Source organism: Adiantum capillus-veneris, chromosome 9 (assembly GCF_014529385.1).
Source record: "Adiantum capillus-veneris isolate H3 chromosome 9, ASM1452938v2, whole genome shotgun sequence".
Taxonomy (NCBI): Eukaryota; Viridiplantae; Streptophyta; class Polypodiopsida; order Polypodiales; family Pteridaceae; genus Adiantum; species Adiantum capillus-veneris.
This window is the reverse complement of record NC_140939.1, coordinates 116,309,681-116,324,764: the sequence shown is the minus strand read 5'-3', so window position 1 is coordinate 116,324,764 and position 15,084 is coordinate 116,309,681. Positions and strand designations below refer to the sequence as shown.

The 15,084-nt window shown below is 39.3% G+C and overlaps 1 protein-coding gene and 1 non-coding gene across 2 annotated transcripts; one reads left to right on the top strand and one right to left on the bottom strand.

Annotated features, from left to right (window-relative positions):
• Positions 1-9,760: 9,760 nt before the first annotated feature.
• On the top strand, positions 9,761-11,719 carry LOC147451038 (uncharacterized). The gene is made up of 3 exons (XM_086520851.1): positions 9,761-10,262; positions 10,625-10,783; positions 11,367-11,719. The coding sequence occupies exons 1-3, from the start codon at positions 9,971-9,973 to the stop codon at positions 11,507-11,509; spliced, it is 594 nt and encodes a 197-aa protein (XP_086376977.1). The 5' UTR covers positions 9,761-9,970; the 3' UTR covers positions 11,510-11,719.
• Positions 11,720-14,174: 2,455 nt separating this feature from the next.
• Positions 14,175-14,320, bottom strand: LOC147451037 (small nucleolar RNA snoR134). Its single transcript, XR_015189334.1, has one exon. It is a non-coding gene; the product is annotated as a small nucleolar RNA snoR134 (small nucleolar RNA).
• Positions 14,321-15,084: the final 764 nt, after the last annotated feature.

The following is a 15,084-nucleotide window of genomic DNA, read 5'->3' as shown; positions in this document are numbered from 1 at the left end:
AGGGTTGATTGAGTTATTGTCCACCCCTGTGGCATGCACAATCACATTAGCCGAACTCCTAAGGTTACAACCACACATGTGGACCATAGTAGGCAAATGCTTAGAAAAATTTGGAGTAAAAGACCCCACCTCGAAGCTTCAAGAAGGGATCAGAGAATTGGATAAGCCTCAACTAAATACTAGGCCAGTACCTTTAAACAAGGTTGGAGAGTATTGTGAGGGAGAAGATGGAAACACCACGCTATCAGTAGAATTCCAAGGAATAGTTTCCAAAGCTATTCTAGACAGTGGAGCGGGAGTCGCTATCGCCACCAAGGAAATCTGGGAAAAATGGGGAAAATCGGCTTTGAGAGCTACCAGAATGAAATTGCAATTGGCAGATGGGTTCATGGAGAAGCCTTTATGACTCTTAGAAAAAGTAATTGTCACTTCGTATGGAATCGAGTATGAGCATACATTTGCAATAGTCAATTTCGAAAAAAAGAACAATTACGAGATCATCTTGGGAAGACCATTCATGAGTGTTACCGTTCTCCGAGCGAGGTTTTCCAAGCGATCCTAGTTTCCGAGTAGGTCTTGGCGGAAGGGTACTCCTATTAGACAAGGTGGTCTGAGTCACTTCAATACATGCTCCTATTCCGTTCTCGAATACATATTGACAAGAATAGATTTTGTTACTTGAAAAGGACATAGAGAACTTTACCTACAAGAGGATACATACTGCATTGATCAATATGAATGGAATGCCTAAATCAATTGTTTATTTATATACACCCTAATCTCATGTCTAGAGAGAGAGAGAGAGAGAGAGAGAGAGAGAGAGAGAGAGAGAGAGAGAGAGAGAGAGAGAGAGAGAGAGAGAGAGTGAGAGAGAATGCAAGATTGCAACAATAACAATACACATTTAAATGGAAGACTCTTGGATACTAAATTTTTGTTATAAAAAAGACATAACAGATTATAGTTGAAAATAAGGATTTCATGTACGATCAATGAAACAAAATGTCACAGTAATTTACAATGATTCACATTCATCATCAATGTAAAGGTTTCGAATGGAGCGGCGCTCTTCCCGTTCCATGTCGAATCCTTTATCTCTATACATGCTCTTTGCCATTGCTTCAGCATACATGGGCAATTGACTTTGCATGGAAGGAACAAACGAGATCTTAATACATATCAAGAAATCCATACAAAGGAAAATAATTAACATATTCAAAGATAACATCTAATACATAACATTTCCAATGTAAAATGTGTTTCCTAAATTGTGAGTATTCATATATTCTCACCAACCATGATAAAACAAAAGAATATCCGAATATGGCAATAGAAGCCAAACATCACATAAGCATATATTGAAATACTACTATTTACCTAGAGCTGACAATAAATTTCTATAACAAAAAATCCATACAAAGGGAGAAGATTAACATATGAACAACATAATATCCAAGAACATAACATAACCGAAGCAACTATGTTACAAAACCAATGAGTTTTACATAAATGTTACTCTGCAACAAAACAAGAGCATAATTAAACATGGCAATACAAACCAAACATCACATAAAAACAAACCACACTTTGAAGAAGTTCATAAGTAATAGTCTCAAGAGACAAGGGCCTCACTAGTCATATGGCTTGAAACCTGCAAGTGGATACACCTCATCATCGGCCCGTGGCCTACTAACATCGTCATGGCTGCCTTGTTGTATATAAGCCAAAAGGAGAGGCTCTACATACGTGGTCATCGAGAATGTATGCACATCGATAGATGCACATACTCTACCAATGTGCATTCATGTCTTAAGAATAGGTGCAGTACCACATCCCATCTCAATGCACACACCACCTCGGCGACAGTACATGTATATAAAGCATGCTAAAAATGTATGACTCCTCTCTAATCCCCCACGCCACTGCTGCCCGACGGGGTCCAAAGCACGCAAATCATCCGGAAGATAATGACAGGCAACGATATCTAAAGGATACATGCCGAAGGACTCAAAGAGGGGTGTACTCTCTGCAATGAAAATAGGAGGATTTGTAGCTTGGCGTCGAACCATAAAAAGCATTGACGTAAAACACTAGCAACAAAAGATAATAATATCCAATCAAACCTTAATTTAAGAAACACATGTAGTTTTGAGCATTTGAACGTACTATAATCATCACTATACTCACATCTGTGCGAATACCACCAATCTCCTTGTATCCATATGTAGAATGGTGAATGACAACCACTCATCTCACTATCTCCAAATCGTAAACGCGAACATAGCGCTCAATCCACCCAATTGTGGAATCACCTATAATATAATTGCACCGTCTTAGAAACGTTTTAATAAGTAGAAGCCAAAATAAACATAAATGTTAACAACTATTAACTTTAACAAATACCTGCCATAGAGGCCATCACCAATAACCATCCCAAGTCTGCCAAAGTAGATGCTGCCAAAGCAATCCAATAGCGCACATGGTCCTCAGAAAAAAAATCCTAGTTGGGACAAGGATCGTCACCACCTTGAGTGCCTCCAAATGGCAAGTCAAGGAAAATGAAGTCAGCTGCCCAATACGTGGCTTTTCCCCTCTTTGTATAATTAACCCTTGAAGGCTTATTTTGCTTGATTAACTCGTGCACACTATAGAAGGTATCATTTTTTCTTCTTCGCGCAAAATCCTTCCCAATGATGATGTAATCACCAACCACTACAATGCTTTTGGGATTCTCAACATGAGGCGTGTATCCCAAAGAATGCGCTGCAAGATAAATAAATCGTGTAGTCCTTTTGGAAAGCCTCTTTTGACCTTTAAGAGAATTCCCTTCAGGATCACAAGAGCATGATATCAATAAGGTTTTCCTCTCAAAACACATACGGATAAGAGAAAAAAGAGAGAGAGAGAGAGAGAGAGAGAGAGAGAGAGAGAGAGAGAGAGAGAGAGAGAGAGAGAGAGTCTCTGTGTATGTGTGCACACTCCCACACATAAATGCAAAGACATCACGTGGATACTTGAGAGACATACACACATAGACTAATGTATGCAGAAACATGATATGTTTGTATATATATATATAAATATATATATATATAAGTACTTACATGCATACAAAGACATTTATATATGTATGTATACGTACACATGTAAGTAGGTATGTATGTGTGTGAGTGCATGTGTATATAAACACTATTAAAATATTTACTAAAGAATCAAAATAGATGTGGATCTTGGAATTCAAACCTTGAGTGCAATCCTCTGTTTCCAAGTCCTCCATATGATGAGAAATATCAAAGGACTTTTGGCTTTCAACATCAATCCTTTGTTTCTCAACATGCTTCTCTTTTTATTTATCTACACAACATTAGAATAAAGAACAAAACATTATTGAATACAAACAAATCATATTTACATTTAAAAAAAACAAGGCAAATTACAAGACATAACACATGATTCAAAACATCACTTATACAAAATTTCAAATTATCATACTCTTTCTTTGGTCCACTTCTTTTGGAACCATGGTTGAATTTGTGAATAGAGCTCCTTCTCTCTATTCAATACATGACCTCCTTCAAGATCTATCCACCATGGACACTTGTCAAGCTCCCATCGTGTACATTGATGCATAGCACGTGGGTACATACAAGTCTCTTCATTTAGGGTCAAAAGCCATTGCTTTGCCCTTATTGGAATACTTGGCACATGACCTTTTTCTTGCAAGAAAACAAAGTACCTACCATGGACAATGAAACAATTATCAAAAACATGATTTTATCTTTGTTATGAAATTAAAGTAACTATCAAGTAAATTCAGTCACACATCTTCACCTAAAAAGTAGCCTCATAGAGGCTTTCAATATCATATCCTCTTTCTTGACAGGTTTATCATTGCTCTTTTTCTCCTTTGGCTCTTCTCAAACCTCAAGAGGAAACAAATGTGTCCTCATCTCTATCTTCACCTCTTCATAGTAGTCAAATAGAGAGAGATCAAGAGGCACAATCACCCCTCCCGGCACATCCATAAAATCGACCAGCACCTCCTTAGCTTTATGGTATATCTTCTCAAGCACAGCTTCTCTTCTAAGCCAACTTTAAGAAAAAAACATAATTTCATGTATTATTTTTGTTAGCCTATAAACCATGCAATGTATACGATCATAAAAAATTGTTAGGAACTCATTGTCTATAAAGATGATCCCCTCTTGCAAGGCCATACATAGATCTTGTGGCTTTGTTTGCCTCCAACAAAGTCAGCCAAAAGATTTTTGACTCCATTTGAACATCACATAAAGCCAATAAATTCAATTTCTCAAGCGTTGCAAAGCTTTCGGGCCCCCATTTGAGAGACCATACCTTTGACCGCCAAGTATCTCCATGCTTGGGATCGACAATATTAACACTAGGTTGGTAACCTTACAGGACATAAAAGTGTCCTTTCAGGGTTTTGAAAAAAACCTCCAAAACCATAGTAGATCCACTCATTTTGTAAAATCCTTTCATGAGGTTATAGTTCAAGGCCTACTACACATGGAAAAAATAAGAAACTTGTAAAATTTCTCATCTTTTGGTCACACCAAGCCTCCAAAGTTGATGGACCAGTACATTTTCATCAAAACAGTCATTTCTTACGTTTTGTTGCATAAAAATAAGATTAGGGATTTTTGTAGGATTTGAGATAAATTCCCTAGTTAACTTCAATGGGTTGGTGATCAGAACATATGATTGCTTCTCACTCACTATTTTTTTTTTTGCCAAAAGAAATAGGTACAAAAAAGTTGGATTTTTACCAGTTTGCAAACCTATCATCAAAGTTTCTATAGCCACGCCCAATACAAATAATACATGCATGTTTTCTTAGTTCCCTATTGTCCTTTAGGTTTATAAGGAGCCATGGATCATGTCAAAAGAATAATACATCTCTTACCAAGGGGAATCTTGGGGACAAAGATGAAGTGCTAAATACAGCAAACATAAAAAAACTGGGTTCAAAATTATGAGTTGTAGAATCCCATAGAAACTATTCAATATCTAGCCAAATTTGATCCTTATGACTATGGTTACTACCTACAAAATGCATGTAGTTGTCACAAGAAACCAACAATATTGAAAAAGCTATACTTGATATACTAGAATGTTTCGTTTTCTTCTATAATTGAAAAAATCAACCATCGTTGTCTACTATGAAAAATAGGGTATTAGGTGCCCCAAAACTCAAGGAATATTAGCTTTATGTTACAATATGCCACATAGAAAATCAAAACTGCATTTGGATATCATGAAAGCCACCAAAAAAATCATAGAAGAGCTAAAATTGGCTAAAAAACAGGATTTGACAATTTTTGTAATTTGGTCATAACTTACAACTTTAACATTTTTTTCTCCCTAGAAGCATTAGTACATGTTGAGGACTACTAAAGATAGTTCTCTAGCATTATAGACCTCACAAACATGAATTCTAGAGTGGTATAGTTGCAAAAAGTTGAAAAAAGCCAAAAGCATGACCCATTTTTTCACACAGTTTAGGTTGTGAAATGTTGTGCAAGGACAAGGTTAAAGATGGAATTGATATTCCAAAAAAATGTCAAGTTTTTTTCAGCTCATGAGACAACTTTCTAGACTGATAGCACCTGAAAATCCATTTTGAAACTCTTGACATAATTCAAGGAAAATGGTCACTAAATAGGACATAAAAGTGTCCCATTACCAACCTAGTGTTAAGGATCTAAAATTAACTTAGTGAATTCAATAATTTATCTAAACAAAGTAAATACACACATAGTTGTTCATTGAGAAAGACTCACCTTTCCAATCCTATCACCATATCTTGAAGCCAACTCCTCATTCTCCTTCTCTTCAAACAATCGAAGCACTTCATCTGACATTTTCAGTCTTGCATCTTCAAACTTCTTGTTTAATGCTTTACTTATTTGCACCTAGAAAAATAAGGGAAGGAGTCAAATCCATTGTGACAAGCTTACATTAAGGAATACTAAATTCATGTTAGAAATATATACTACATAAAACTTACATTAAAAACTAGCTTTCCGAGATATCTACGTGTGAGAGGATACCAGGGCTCAACACCTTTGGTACTCTTCTTTCTGATACGTGCAATCAGCATTCTATCTCTCTCAGGTAGGTCTTTGAGGTACTCCCCATGATCAACATAACAAATATTTGCACAATTTACTAGTTCATCCCTCAAGGTTGTGGTCACCAAGGCATGTGTATTCAGACTACATGTTCATAAGCAAGATAAATTCATATAAACATAAATAAACTTGAGAACTATAATAACTAAAAAGAGGAAGAAGGGGACTCACTAGTTCATCCTCCGTAAACTTGTAAGAAGGGCAATCTCACTAACCCTGGAAGGGTCAATAAGAGTACAAAGCACACGACAATGCTTCACTTTTGTTTCTTTGAAGCATTCTTTAATAGCAGATGTCCATGACACTGTACGGTGGTTGCCTTCCCAAACATAGAACATGTGACCCATTAGTTCCCGAAGTTCCGGTTTTAGAATGAGGTCATATTCAAACTCTTTCTTAACCTCATGCCAAATAGGATCACAATCTCTCTGTATTGCTTCATCCACAATTGAAACTTCTTTGTCCCTTGTCCAAATCGACAAAATAAATGCTCCTTTCTCTGCCACATAACCCTCTCTAGCAAATGCTATTTTCAAGCCCAAAAGATCATCACGAAGACCCCTAACCCTTGCATAAGGAATGTGTCTACAAAGAGGAATGGGTGGACAATGGTGACAGCTAAACATCCTTGTTTTCTGAAGAATGTCCTCTCCCATGTCCATGTAAATCTTGTTCTCTTCATTGGATTGCTCTACAGATTGTACCTCTGGCCTAACAACATAAGGGACAATCATCATACTTGCCTCTTGTTGAGCAATCCTTTCATCAAGTGGAACAACCCCTGAAGCATCCAAATTTTGGCTCTCAATCTCTTCCTCAACATCATTTTGCAATGAAGTGTCATCTTGACTCTCCTGTTGCATTGAGTCTACATTAAGTTGAGATGAACCTCTGGTTTTCCTCAATCGCTTACGACCCCCAGCAACAGCCGAAGGACGGCAAAGAGACACAAGTAAAAAAGTCTTTGTTAAAAAAGAATCTCAAATTGAAAAAAAACAAATTGAAAAAAACACCCCAAAAGCAGGGCGCGTCGGAACACCCTAAAAGTAGGCCGTGCCGACGCGCCCTGCTTTTGGGGTGTTTTTTTGCAATTTGTAGGCCATTTATACTGGCATTTATACATGTAGTTTCTACTAATCTATTAACAAGCTATTGCATTTCAAATAGAGAGAAATTATATGACATGATCACCAATATAATCTAATATATTATAGCTTTTATTATACTTTTATTATTATAGAAATGAACAGCTGCAGGCAACACTTGGCTTTCAATTGAATGCCACTGAGATGCTAAAACTTTAGGATGCTAGTCAACATGCCATACACCAGCAGCTGGAAAGCATTTCATTGTCCATTAGATTCTGCAGAATTAGGCCCCGTGCATAATTAAGCAAAGGTAGATGAAAGTAACTCTGCTATGTGAAATGATTCAAGATATCATGAGCAAGCAACCAGAAGCCAGCTTACATTTAAGACAGCTAAAATCTTGAGGCCAGTCAACTAAAATCTGACACATAATATCCTACTCTGAGCCATCAATAAAAACATGGACGAGAAGCCACTAAAATCTTGCAGTTAGCTAAAATCTTGAGGGCAGTCAGCTAAAATCTGATACAGATGATACGAAAACCGCTAACTAGAATATCCATTCACGAATGAATGCTATCTGGAAAGAAATTATGTAGCGAAAAGCATCTTCTTTGCATTTATTGGCAGCAATACCCTATTTTGAACACTGCAATGTACATGACCTTGATGAAGATTGCAAGTCAAATAGAGGAGATCATGGAAGAGAGGGAGAGTCAAAACGAGGTCGAACAGGGGAGCGATTCTAAGTCAATAACCACCTTTACATTGGAGGATGATTCTGTAAGGGTCCCTCCAATGCTAGGAGTTTTGGGGGCAATCCAACAAAGCAAGTCCTCCAGAATTCAACCCAACAAAGTCCAATTTAGGAATTTTGGGATTTATTCAAGTCCCAATTTTAAATTGGGGTTTGCAATCGTAGTTAAATTTGGTCTACTCTAATAAGAAGCATTTGACTAGTAATAGCCTAATTATCTTTTTTTAAGCAATAAGCAGCATGCTTTGACGGAAAAGTTGTAAAATAGGCACTACAAGATAAGGAGAATCTTGAAGAGTTTCAAGAGAATAAAACAAAATTGGTCCTACAAGAAGTTCAAGAATGAGACAAAAATGAGAAATTTCAAGAACATGAAACACAATTTGTGCCTAGCTTTTGACAAATAGCCTGCCACTATGACAATATTTATTGTATGTAATATGGTGTATAATTTTGTTTAGATAAAAGACTATAAGGCTTTGATGACAGACCATAGAGTGTATTTGAGTCTCATGACTTATAACGTAGATACAGAGAATTTCAAAAGTTTGAAGAACTCCAAGAAAAATAAAATGAAATTCGTCCTAAAATTAAAGATGAAGGGAATTTGGAAAAAAATGAGAGACTTCAAATTTTTGAGACTATGGTTGTATTGATTATATGTAATATGGTGTATTTTCTTTAGATAGAAGACCACACTACTTTTATGACATATCATAGGGTGTATTTTAATCTCATCCCAAAAAGATTGGACTCTTCATCATTATCAAGATATGAGGTAATTATGGGAAGCACCTTGAATTGTGAGTTAAAGGTAATGAAACCCTTCTCTCTATGTGTGCCAAAAAAATACTTCTCTATGTGTGCCAAAAAAATACTGAGAGAAAGCTCAACCTTGAAGGATCACTTAAGTTGTAGCATATTGATTCTCGACACCAAGCTAGTTGGAAGCTCTAGCTTAAGATTAAACCTAAATCCCATCTTAATACAAAATTGGTGCAAAACGCGTGGAGCAAGCAGTGCGTGGACTTCCATTTGGGTAGGGTGAATGCTCAATCAAGATTGTACCCCACCCTAGTGGAAAATAACATGAGAAAGAAATGGGCTCATCCTTCACCTAGGTGGGGTGGGGGCTCAAACATGAAGGTCGAGCTCATTGTATCAATGTTGGAGGTAGGCTAGAACTTAAGTTCAACCCTCCACCAGACTACCTACTCATGGTGTTATGCACCAAGATGGGGTGGAGGCTCGAACTTAAGTTCGAGCCTGCAAGCCTCCACTAGGCTACCTACTCATGGTGTTATGCACCAAGGTGGGGTGGAGGAGTTCGAGCCTACACTGAGATCGTGTTATGCACCAAGATGAGGTGGAAGCTCAAACTTAAGTTCGAGCCTACACCCCATCTTAGTGCAAAACACCATGAATAGAAAATAGAGTGGAGTCCTCTTACGATCCTCTGCGCATCCCCTCTGCAATGGCAATCTTGCCCATCCTAGCCTAGCTCTCCCACTAGGCATGGATTGTTCTTGCTTTGACGACCCAAAATCTGGACTGCACGTTCAATCTGAGCTTCTTGACTGATGACCTGATCAAGATGCCCTCATTTTGCTAGCCTCGACAAGTCAATCTGAAAGACCGTAATAGTAGGCATGAGTGCATTCTGCACAAATGCCTCTATGCCTGCATCAGTGAGTCTAGGAAAGGTTTTGGAGTTGTGTCGTCTTCCCTTCCTCCGAGCTGAATTAGCATCTAGCAATGGTGGGATACCAGTTGTACAGGCAATGCGAAAGCTCTGTAATATGTCCAAAACTAGTAGTTTCTCTGCATAACATTTTATAAATGTTATGTTATTCTAATAAAATGTCACGGTTGTCATTGTACACGATATAGTTCCACGGTGTCAACTTCACCGCCATCTCCCAAAGCAACCTCCTCATCTGCTCCCTTGCCTGGTGCCGGCCTCCCTCTCCATGTTCGCCTCTGCTGCTACCTTCTTTGCCATAGTTGATCAGCTCAAAAGCATGGGCAAGGTACAAGAAGCCATCACCAAAGCTAGCCTCACATCTCCGCCCTCTTTGACTGCCGCAACAAGGTCAACAAACAGGGTTCTGAGCTCTCTCGGGATAACCAAGCAGGAGATCAAGAATGATACTCAAAGGCTGGCTATGGCGGCTCCCTTGCCTGGTGCCGGCCTCCTTCTCCATGTTCGCCTCTGCTGCTACCTTCTTCGCCATAGGCGATCAGCTCAAAAGCATGGGCAAGGTACAGGAAGCCATCACCAAAGCTAGCCTCACATCTCCGCCCTCTTTGACTACGGCAACAAGGTCAACAAACAGGGTTCTGAGCTCTCTCGGGATAACCAGGCAGGAGAGCAAGAATGATACTCAAAGGCTGGCTATGGCGGCTCAAAAGCAGCCCCCCTCGACAAGGTCGACGAGCAGGGTTTTGAGCTCACGGTTGACTGCCTCCAGAGGGTTCTAAGCTCGACCTTGAGACAGTTTACCTGCAGGTAGAATGCCCCCGGTGTAGGCTCTCAACATCTCCGCCCTCTTTGACTGCCTCAACAAGGTCGACGAGCTGGGTTTTTAACTAAAGGGTGACTACCTCCAGAGGGTTTTGAGCAGTTTACTCGCGGGTAGAATGTCCCCGGCGCAGGCTCCCACAGGTTAAGGAGGCTCCTCATAGACCAAGAGGGAGGCTACTCAGAAACGAAGCAGGAGACGTGATGGCGGCAGCATTAACGGTGAACTTGACGGATCGTCAAATGCAGACGCTTCTTTTGAGTAAGTTGACAAGTATATGCATTAAATGTGACAGCTTTACAAAATGTGTATGGGCGATCTTTTCATCTAGGGGTGGAGCTTAAAGGCAAAGTTGGTTTTTGTGGTGAAAACGATCTAGCCTCGACCTCAAGTTTTTTGGTTTGTATAATCTAGCCTTGACCTCAAGTTCGAGTTGGCTTTTCTATTGGAAGTAACATCAAGCCTAATGTTAGATTGAGTTGGCTTTTCGATTTGAAGTAACATCAAGCCTAATGTTAGAGCATTGGTTGTATTGTTGGCCACCCAGTTGCCACCACATCCCATATCACCCTTGGATCTATTGTGCTATGTCCACTCTCTACAAAACCTACCCATGTTGAAACCGCCTCAGAGCCGTCTTGCAGTTCTCATTCTTCTTCCATACATAGGCGGCACACTTGACGGATCGTCAATATGAGCAGCTTGGTTTTGTCTCACTCATGGTTTTGAATGAATGTTTTAAATGTGGTCTTAGACTTTGTTTTCTACATGTGTTCTTGCCATTTCTTTTCAGCGTGACTTCTTGTTTTTAGAGCTCAATCTCAAGTTCAGTTTGTTTTACCAGGTGACTTCTTGGCTTTCGAGCTCAACCTCAAGTTTGATTTGCTCTCAACACTACGTCTTGGCATTGAGCTTAACTCACCTTCTAGTTGTTTTCAATGCACTTTCTGGGATTTAGAGCTCAACATTAAGTTCGAATTGTTTTAGTGCGACGTCTTGGCTTTAGAGCTGAACGTCAAGTTCGAGTTGTCTAGTTCTCTCTTGCCTAGTTCAAGCACAGCTACAAGTTGCTATGTTTTCACCCAAACAAATCAGATGGATCCATTTTAAATGTGATAATTGGGTGCCTTATATCTTAGGTGTATGGATTTTTTGGACTACTTCGAACTCCAAGATATTGTAAGTTGATCTCCATCAGCTTGTTTGTTGACTTTCAAGTGTAAGAATTGGGATATAAGAGTTTAAAAAAAAAACAATTTCTCTCCTCTAGCATGGTATCTATTCCATATGTTGAACCTTTTCCACAAATTGGTCTAAGCAACTTGTTTCAAGTCCTTGATATTGAAACTCACCTTCTTGGCTTTTTGTATGTTTAAATGTGAGCCTTGAGATTTGTTTTCTCACTTCCTTGTTGCATGAGCATCTTCTTGTGCCATTAAAATTGAAAATTGGAATGATGTAGCCTTAGGATTTCACTATCTTGTTTACAAGTAAAGAGTTTGTAAGATGCAACACATTTGTACCCATCTCATACTTATTGCTAGTACATCTTCTTGTGCCATGGAAATTGCAGATTGAAATGTGTAGCTTTAGGATTGAGCTACCTGGTTGTAAACAAGAGAACATCTAAGATGTAATATGTGCACATGTAGAAGTCCAAAACCCAGCTCAAGATTCCCTCTAGTTTACATGAATGTATTGTCTTGAAGATACTAAGATTTTTAAGCGTCTTGGCAAGACTCTAAAATTGTCTCAAAATTGGGACGAGGAATTCAAGGCCGATTGTCCAGAATGCAATCGTGGGTCAAGTCTCTTCTTCAAAGAGTATGGAGAGCAGCAGTCTTTCCTAGCAAGTGCTGGCCAATCTGAGTGGTTCTTTGAAGGGTATTAGCGGGGGAAATTCCACTAAGCAAATGCAAGTGTAAATAATGGGAGGGCCTGAACAACCTCTCACCTCGATTGAAAAAACAGCTTGTATAAAAAAATAAAATGCAAAAAAACACCCCAAAAGCAGGCCGCGCCGGCGCACCTTGCTTTTGAGGCATTTTTTTTGCATTTTGCAGGCTAATACACACGTGAGCCAAGACATTATGCAGGCCAAAACACTCACATGAGGCAACACTTGAATGGAGCTACCATTTCAATTAGCCTCTCCTGCAGTAGATTCTAATGTTTGTATTAACAATCTGTGCGCATGTCTGTGCGCATGTGCTAAAGAGAGTACAAGGAGATAAGTGCGTATTTTCTCCCCACCGAGTATCCCGAAAGATCACTCCACTGGTCGCCCACATTGCCCACAATGAAATAGCCCAGGTCTTCAAGGGCCTTCCTCTTACCCGATTTGTACAACACTGCTGTTACACATGCATCCTCACTTTGCCTAATAAAAGCAAAAACAACAACAATCTCAAGAATTACTCATATGTCTAGTTACGGACAACGCAAAGCTACTTGGCCGTCCTAATCTGGGTTTTCAACAATTGTTTACCTTCATCCAACATCAGGTCGCCCTTAAAATGCCTACAATATATCTCTATCAATAGAGAGACAAACGATGATCACTCAAAACAGGATCTGATTGATCAGAAGGTGCAAAGTTCGAACAGACAATCCAAAATCTAAAATTTGCCTCCCCATTCTTGATCACACCAACTTCCCACCTAAAACCCTCCCAATCCAGAAAAACATTGTCAACAGACATCCTGGACAATAAAAAACAATTATATTTTGTCCAGTTTGATATGACCTGCCCTGATTTTCCATTTTCAAAATCTTCTCACCCATACACCAAGTCCCTGCTTAGGTATTGTATAAGTAGGAGAGCAGTTTTATAACAAAAAGGTCTTCTCATTCATGGAACTCATTGTCACTATGGAAGCTGTCCTCTGCCACGGCTTCTGCATGACGCTTTCCTTGCATGTACTACTTACCTAGGCTCCCCCCTCGTCCGTAGCCCACATTCACTCTTAAAGAAAAGCACAATGAGCCAAGTCTCACCATTCCAGAGCAAATAAGTGATCGACCTACAATAAATCCCCCAATAGATCATCTACAAGCAAACGATCTGCAAACGATCTACAAACAAACGATCTTCAAACTAAGCTTGGACCATAAACTCAACTAAAGTCATGTCTTATGGCCTTGCACAACATCATTCCTCAAAGTCACAATCGCAAACACGCAACAACCCCCTGATTGAGCCAAAATAAGCTAGACAAATCTGGTCATCCATGTACCAAGCAACAACAGTAATCTTCTCCCAAAGATATGAGAGCATGCAAGAAATATGCCAACAAAAAAGACTACTTCCATCGATGCTCGGCATTGAGCCAAACTTAAACTATTCAAATTCGATTGTGCCATGCTCAACGAAGTTCATTCTCCACACGATCCAATGTATTCCCTACAATAACCATGCTCAGAACATAAAAGTCGTGCAGAGATAAGAGGTCACGTTTCATTGCTACAATGAGTGCCTCACTTGAAAACACTTCATTTTTTAATAATGAGACTCACACCCACTTTACATGTCCGATATGCATTATCTGACAAGACCAGGCATTGTTCTGGAAACAATTATTTTGAGAGCCAAAATCGACAATTGTTGCATTTTCCAATCACTACTTGCGAATTGGAAATTAACCTTAGTTATAAATGTAGAGCCCTCTTTGACACAACCATTTCTATGAGGAAACGGAAAAATGGTTGCAACACGGAGCCCATTCTGTAGCACGATCACAGGGCCGAACCTTCCTTTCTTGGTCAGATAAGGGAAGCCCGGGGTTACTAACTGTGCATCTCTCTCTCTCTCTCTCTCTCTCTCTCTCTCTCTCTCTCTCTCTCTCTCTCTCTCTCTCTCTCTCTCTCTCTCTCTCTCTCTCTCTCTCTCTCTCAGTATAGCATCAGGCCAAATTTTTGCAATGCAAATTTGAAAATCTGAACCAAACGCTGTCTCTAGCTTGAATCGATCGAACTCAAACACTGAAAATTGAACTGCTCAAGTTTCGCATTAAGAAATACTTGCAGATGCGCAACCCAAAAGGAAAACAAAATGTCAAAAAACACCCCAAAAGAAGGGCACGCCGGCGCAGCCTGCTTTTGAGGTGTTTTTTTGAGCATGACGCAGCCAATGGAACCTCTGTGGAGAAGAGATATGTACCTCTGAGGCTTTGCCGTTTTTTTCGATTTGTTCATCTTCACTCTGTTCTTGAGAGAGGGCCTTGCAATGAGAATTTTCTAAGCAGGCGTACCACATTTAGATTGTTATTTTTTGAGTGTTTTTCAAGTCTCTAATTTGTATAAGGTATTCAAATCAATATTAGTCCCTCTGTAATTTCATTATGTGAAGATTTCCCACTCTCTTTTCTCTCTCCTCCCTTTGTTGGGAATAGTCCACCTTTATGGGCAGGCCTTTTCTAGAGTGAGAGATGGAGAACTAGAGAGAGAGAGAGAGAGAGAGAGAGAGAGAGAGAGAGAGAGAGATCTAGTCCGTAGCCTTCTTTTGTTTAGCATTATTTTATGATGGCAAGATTTAGTGCATCAAATTTTTAAAATTATGTGAT

What these genes read in the sequence shown, in the direction of transcription:
- LOC147451038 (XM_086520851.1), top strand. Translation starts at nt 9,971, where the DNA reads ATGTTCGCCTCTGCTGCTACCTTCTTTGCCATAGTTGATCAGCTCAAA. An exon ending in AGCTCAAAAGCATGGGCAAG is followed by an intron (nt 10,263 to 10,624) that starts GTACAGGAAGCC and finishes GGTTTTGAGCAG; the next exon opens with TTTACTCGCGGGTAGAATGT. An exon ending in AATGCAGACGCTTCTTTTGA is followed by an intron (nt 10,784 to 11,366) that starts GTAAGTTGACAA and finishes TTGTTTTACCAG; the next exon opens with GTGACTTCTTGGCTTTCGAG.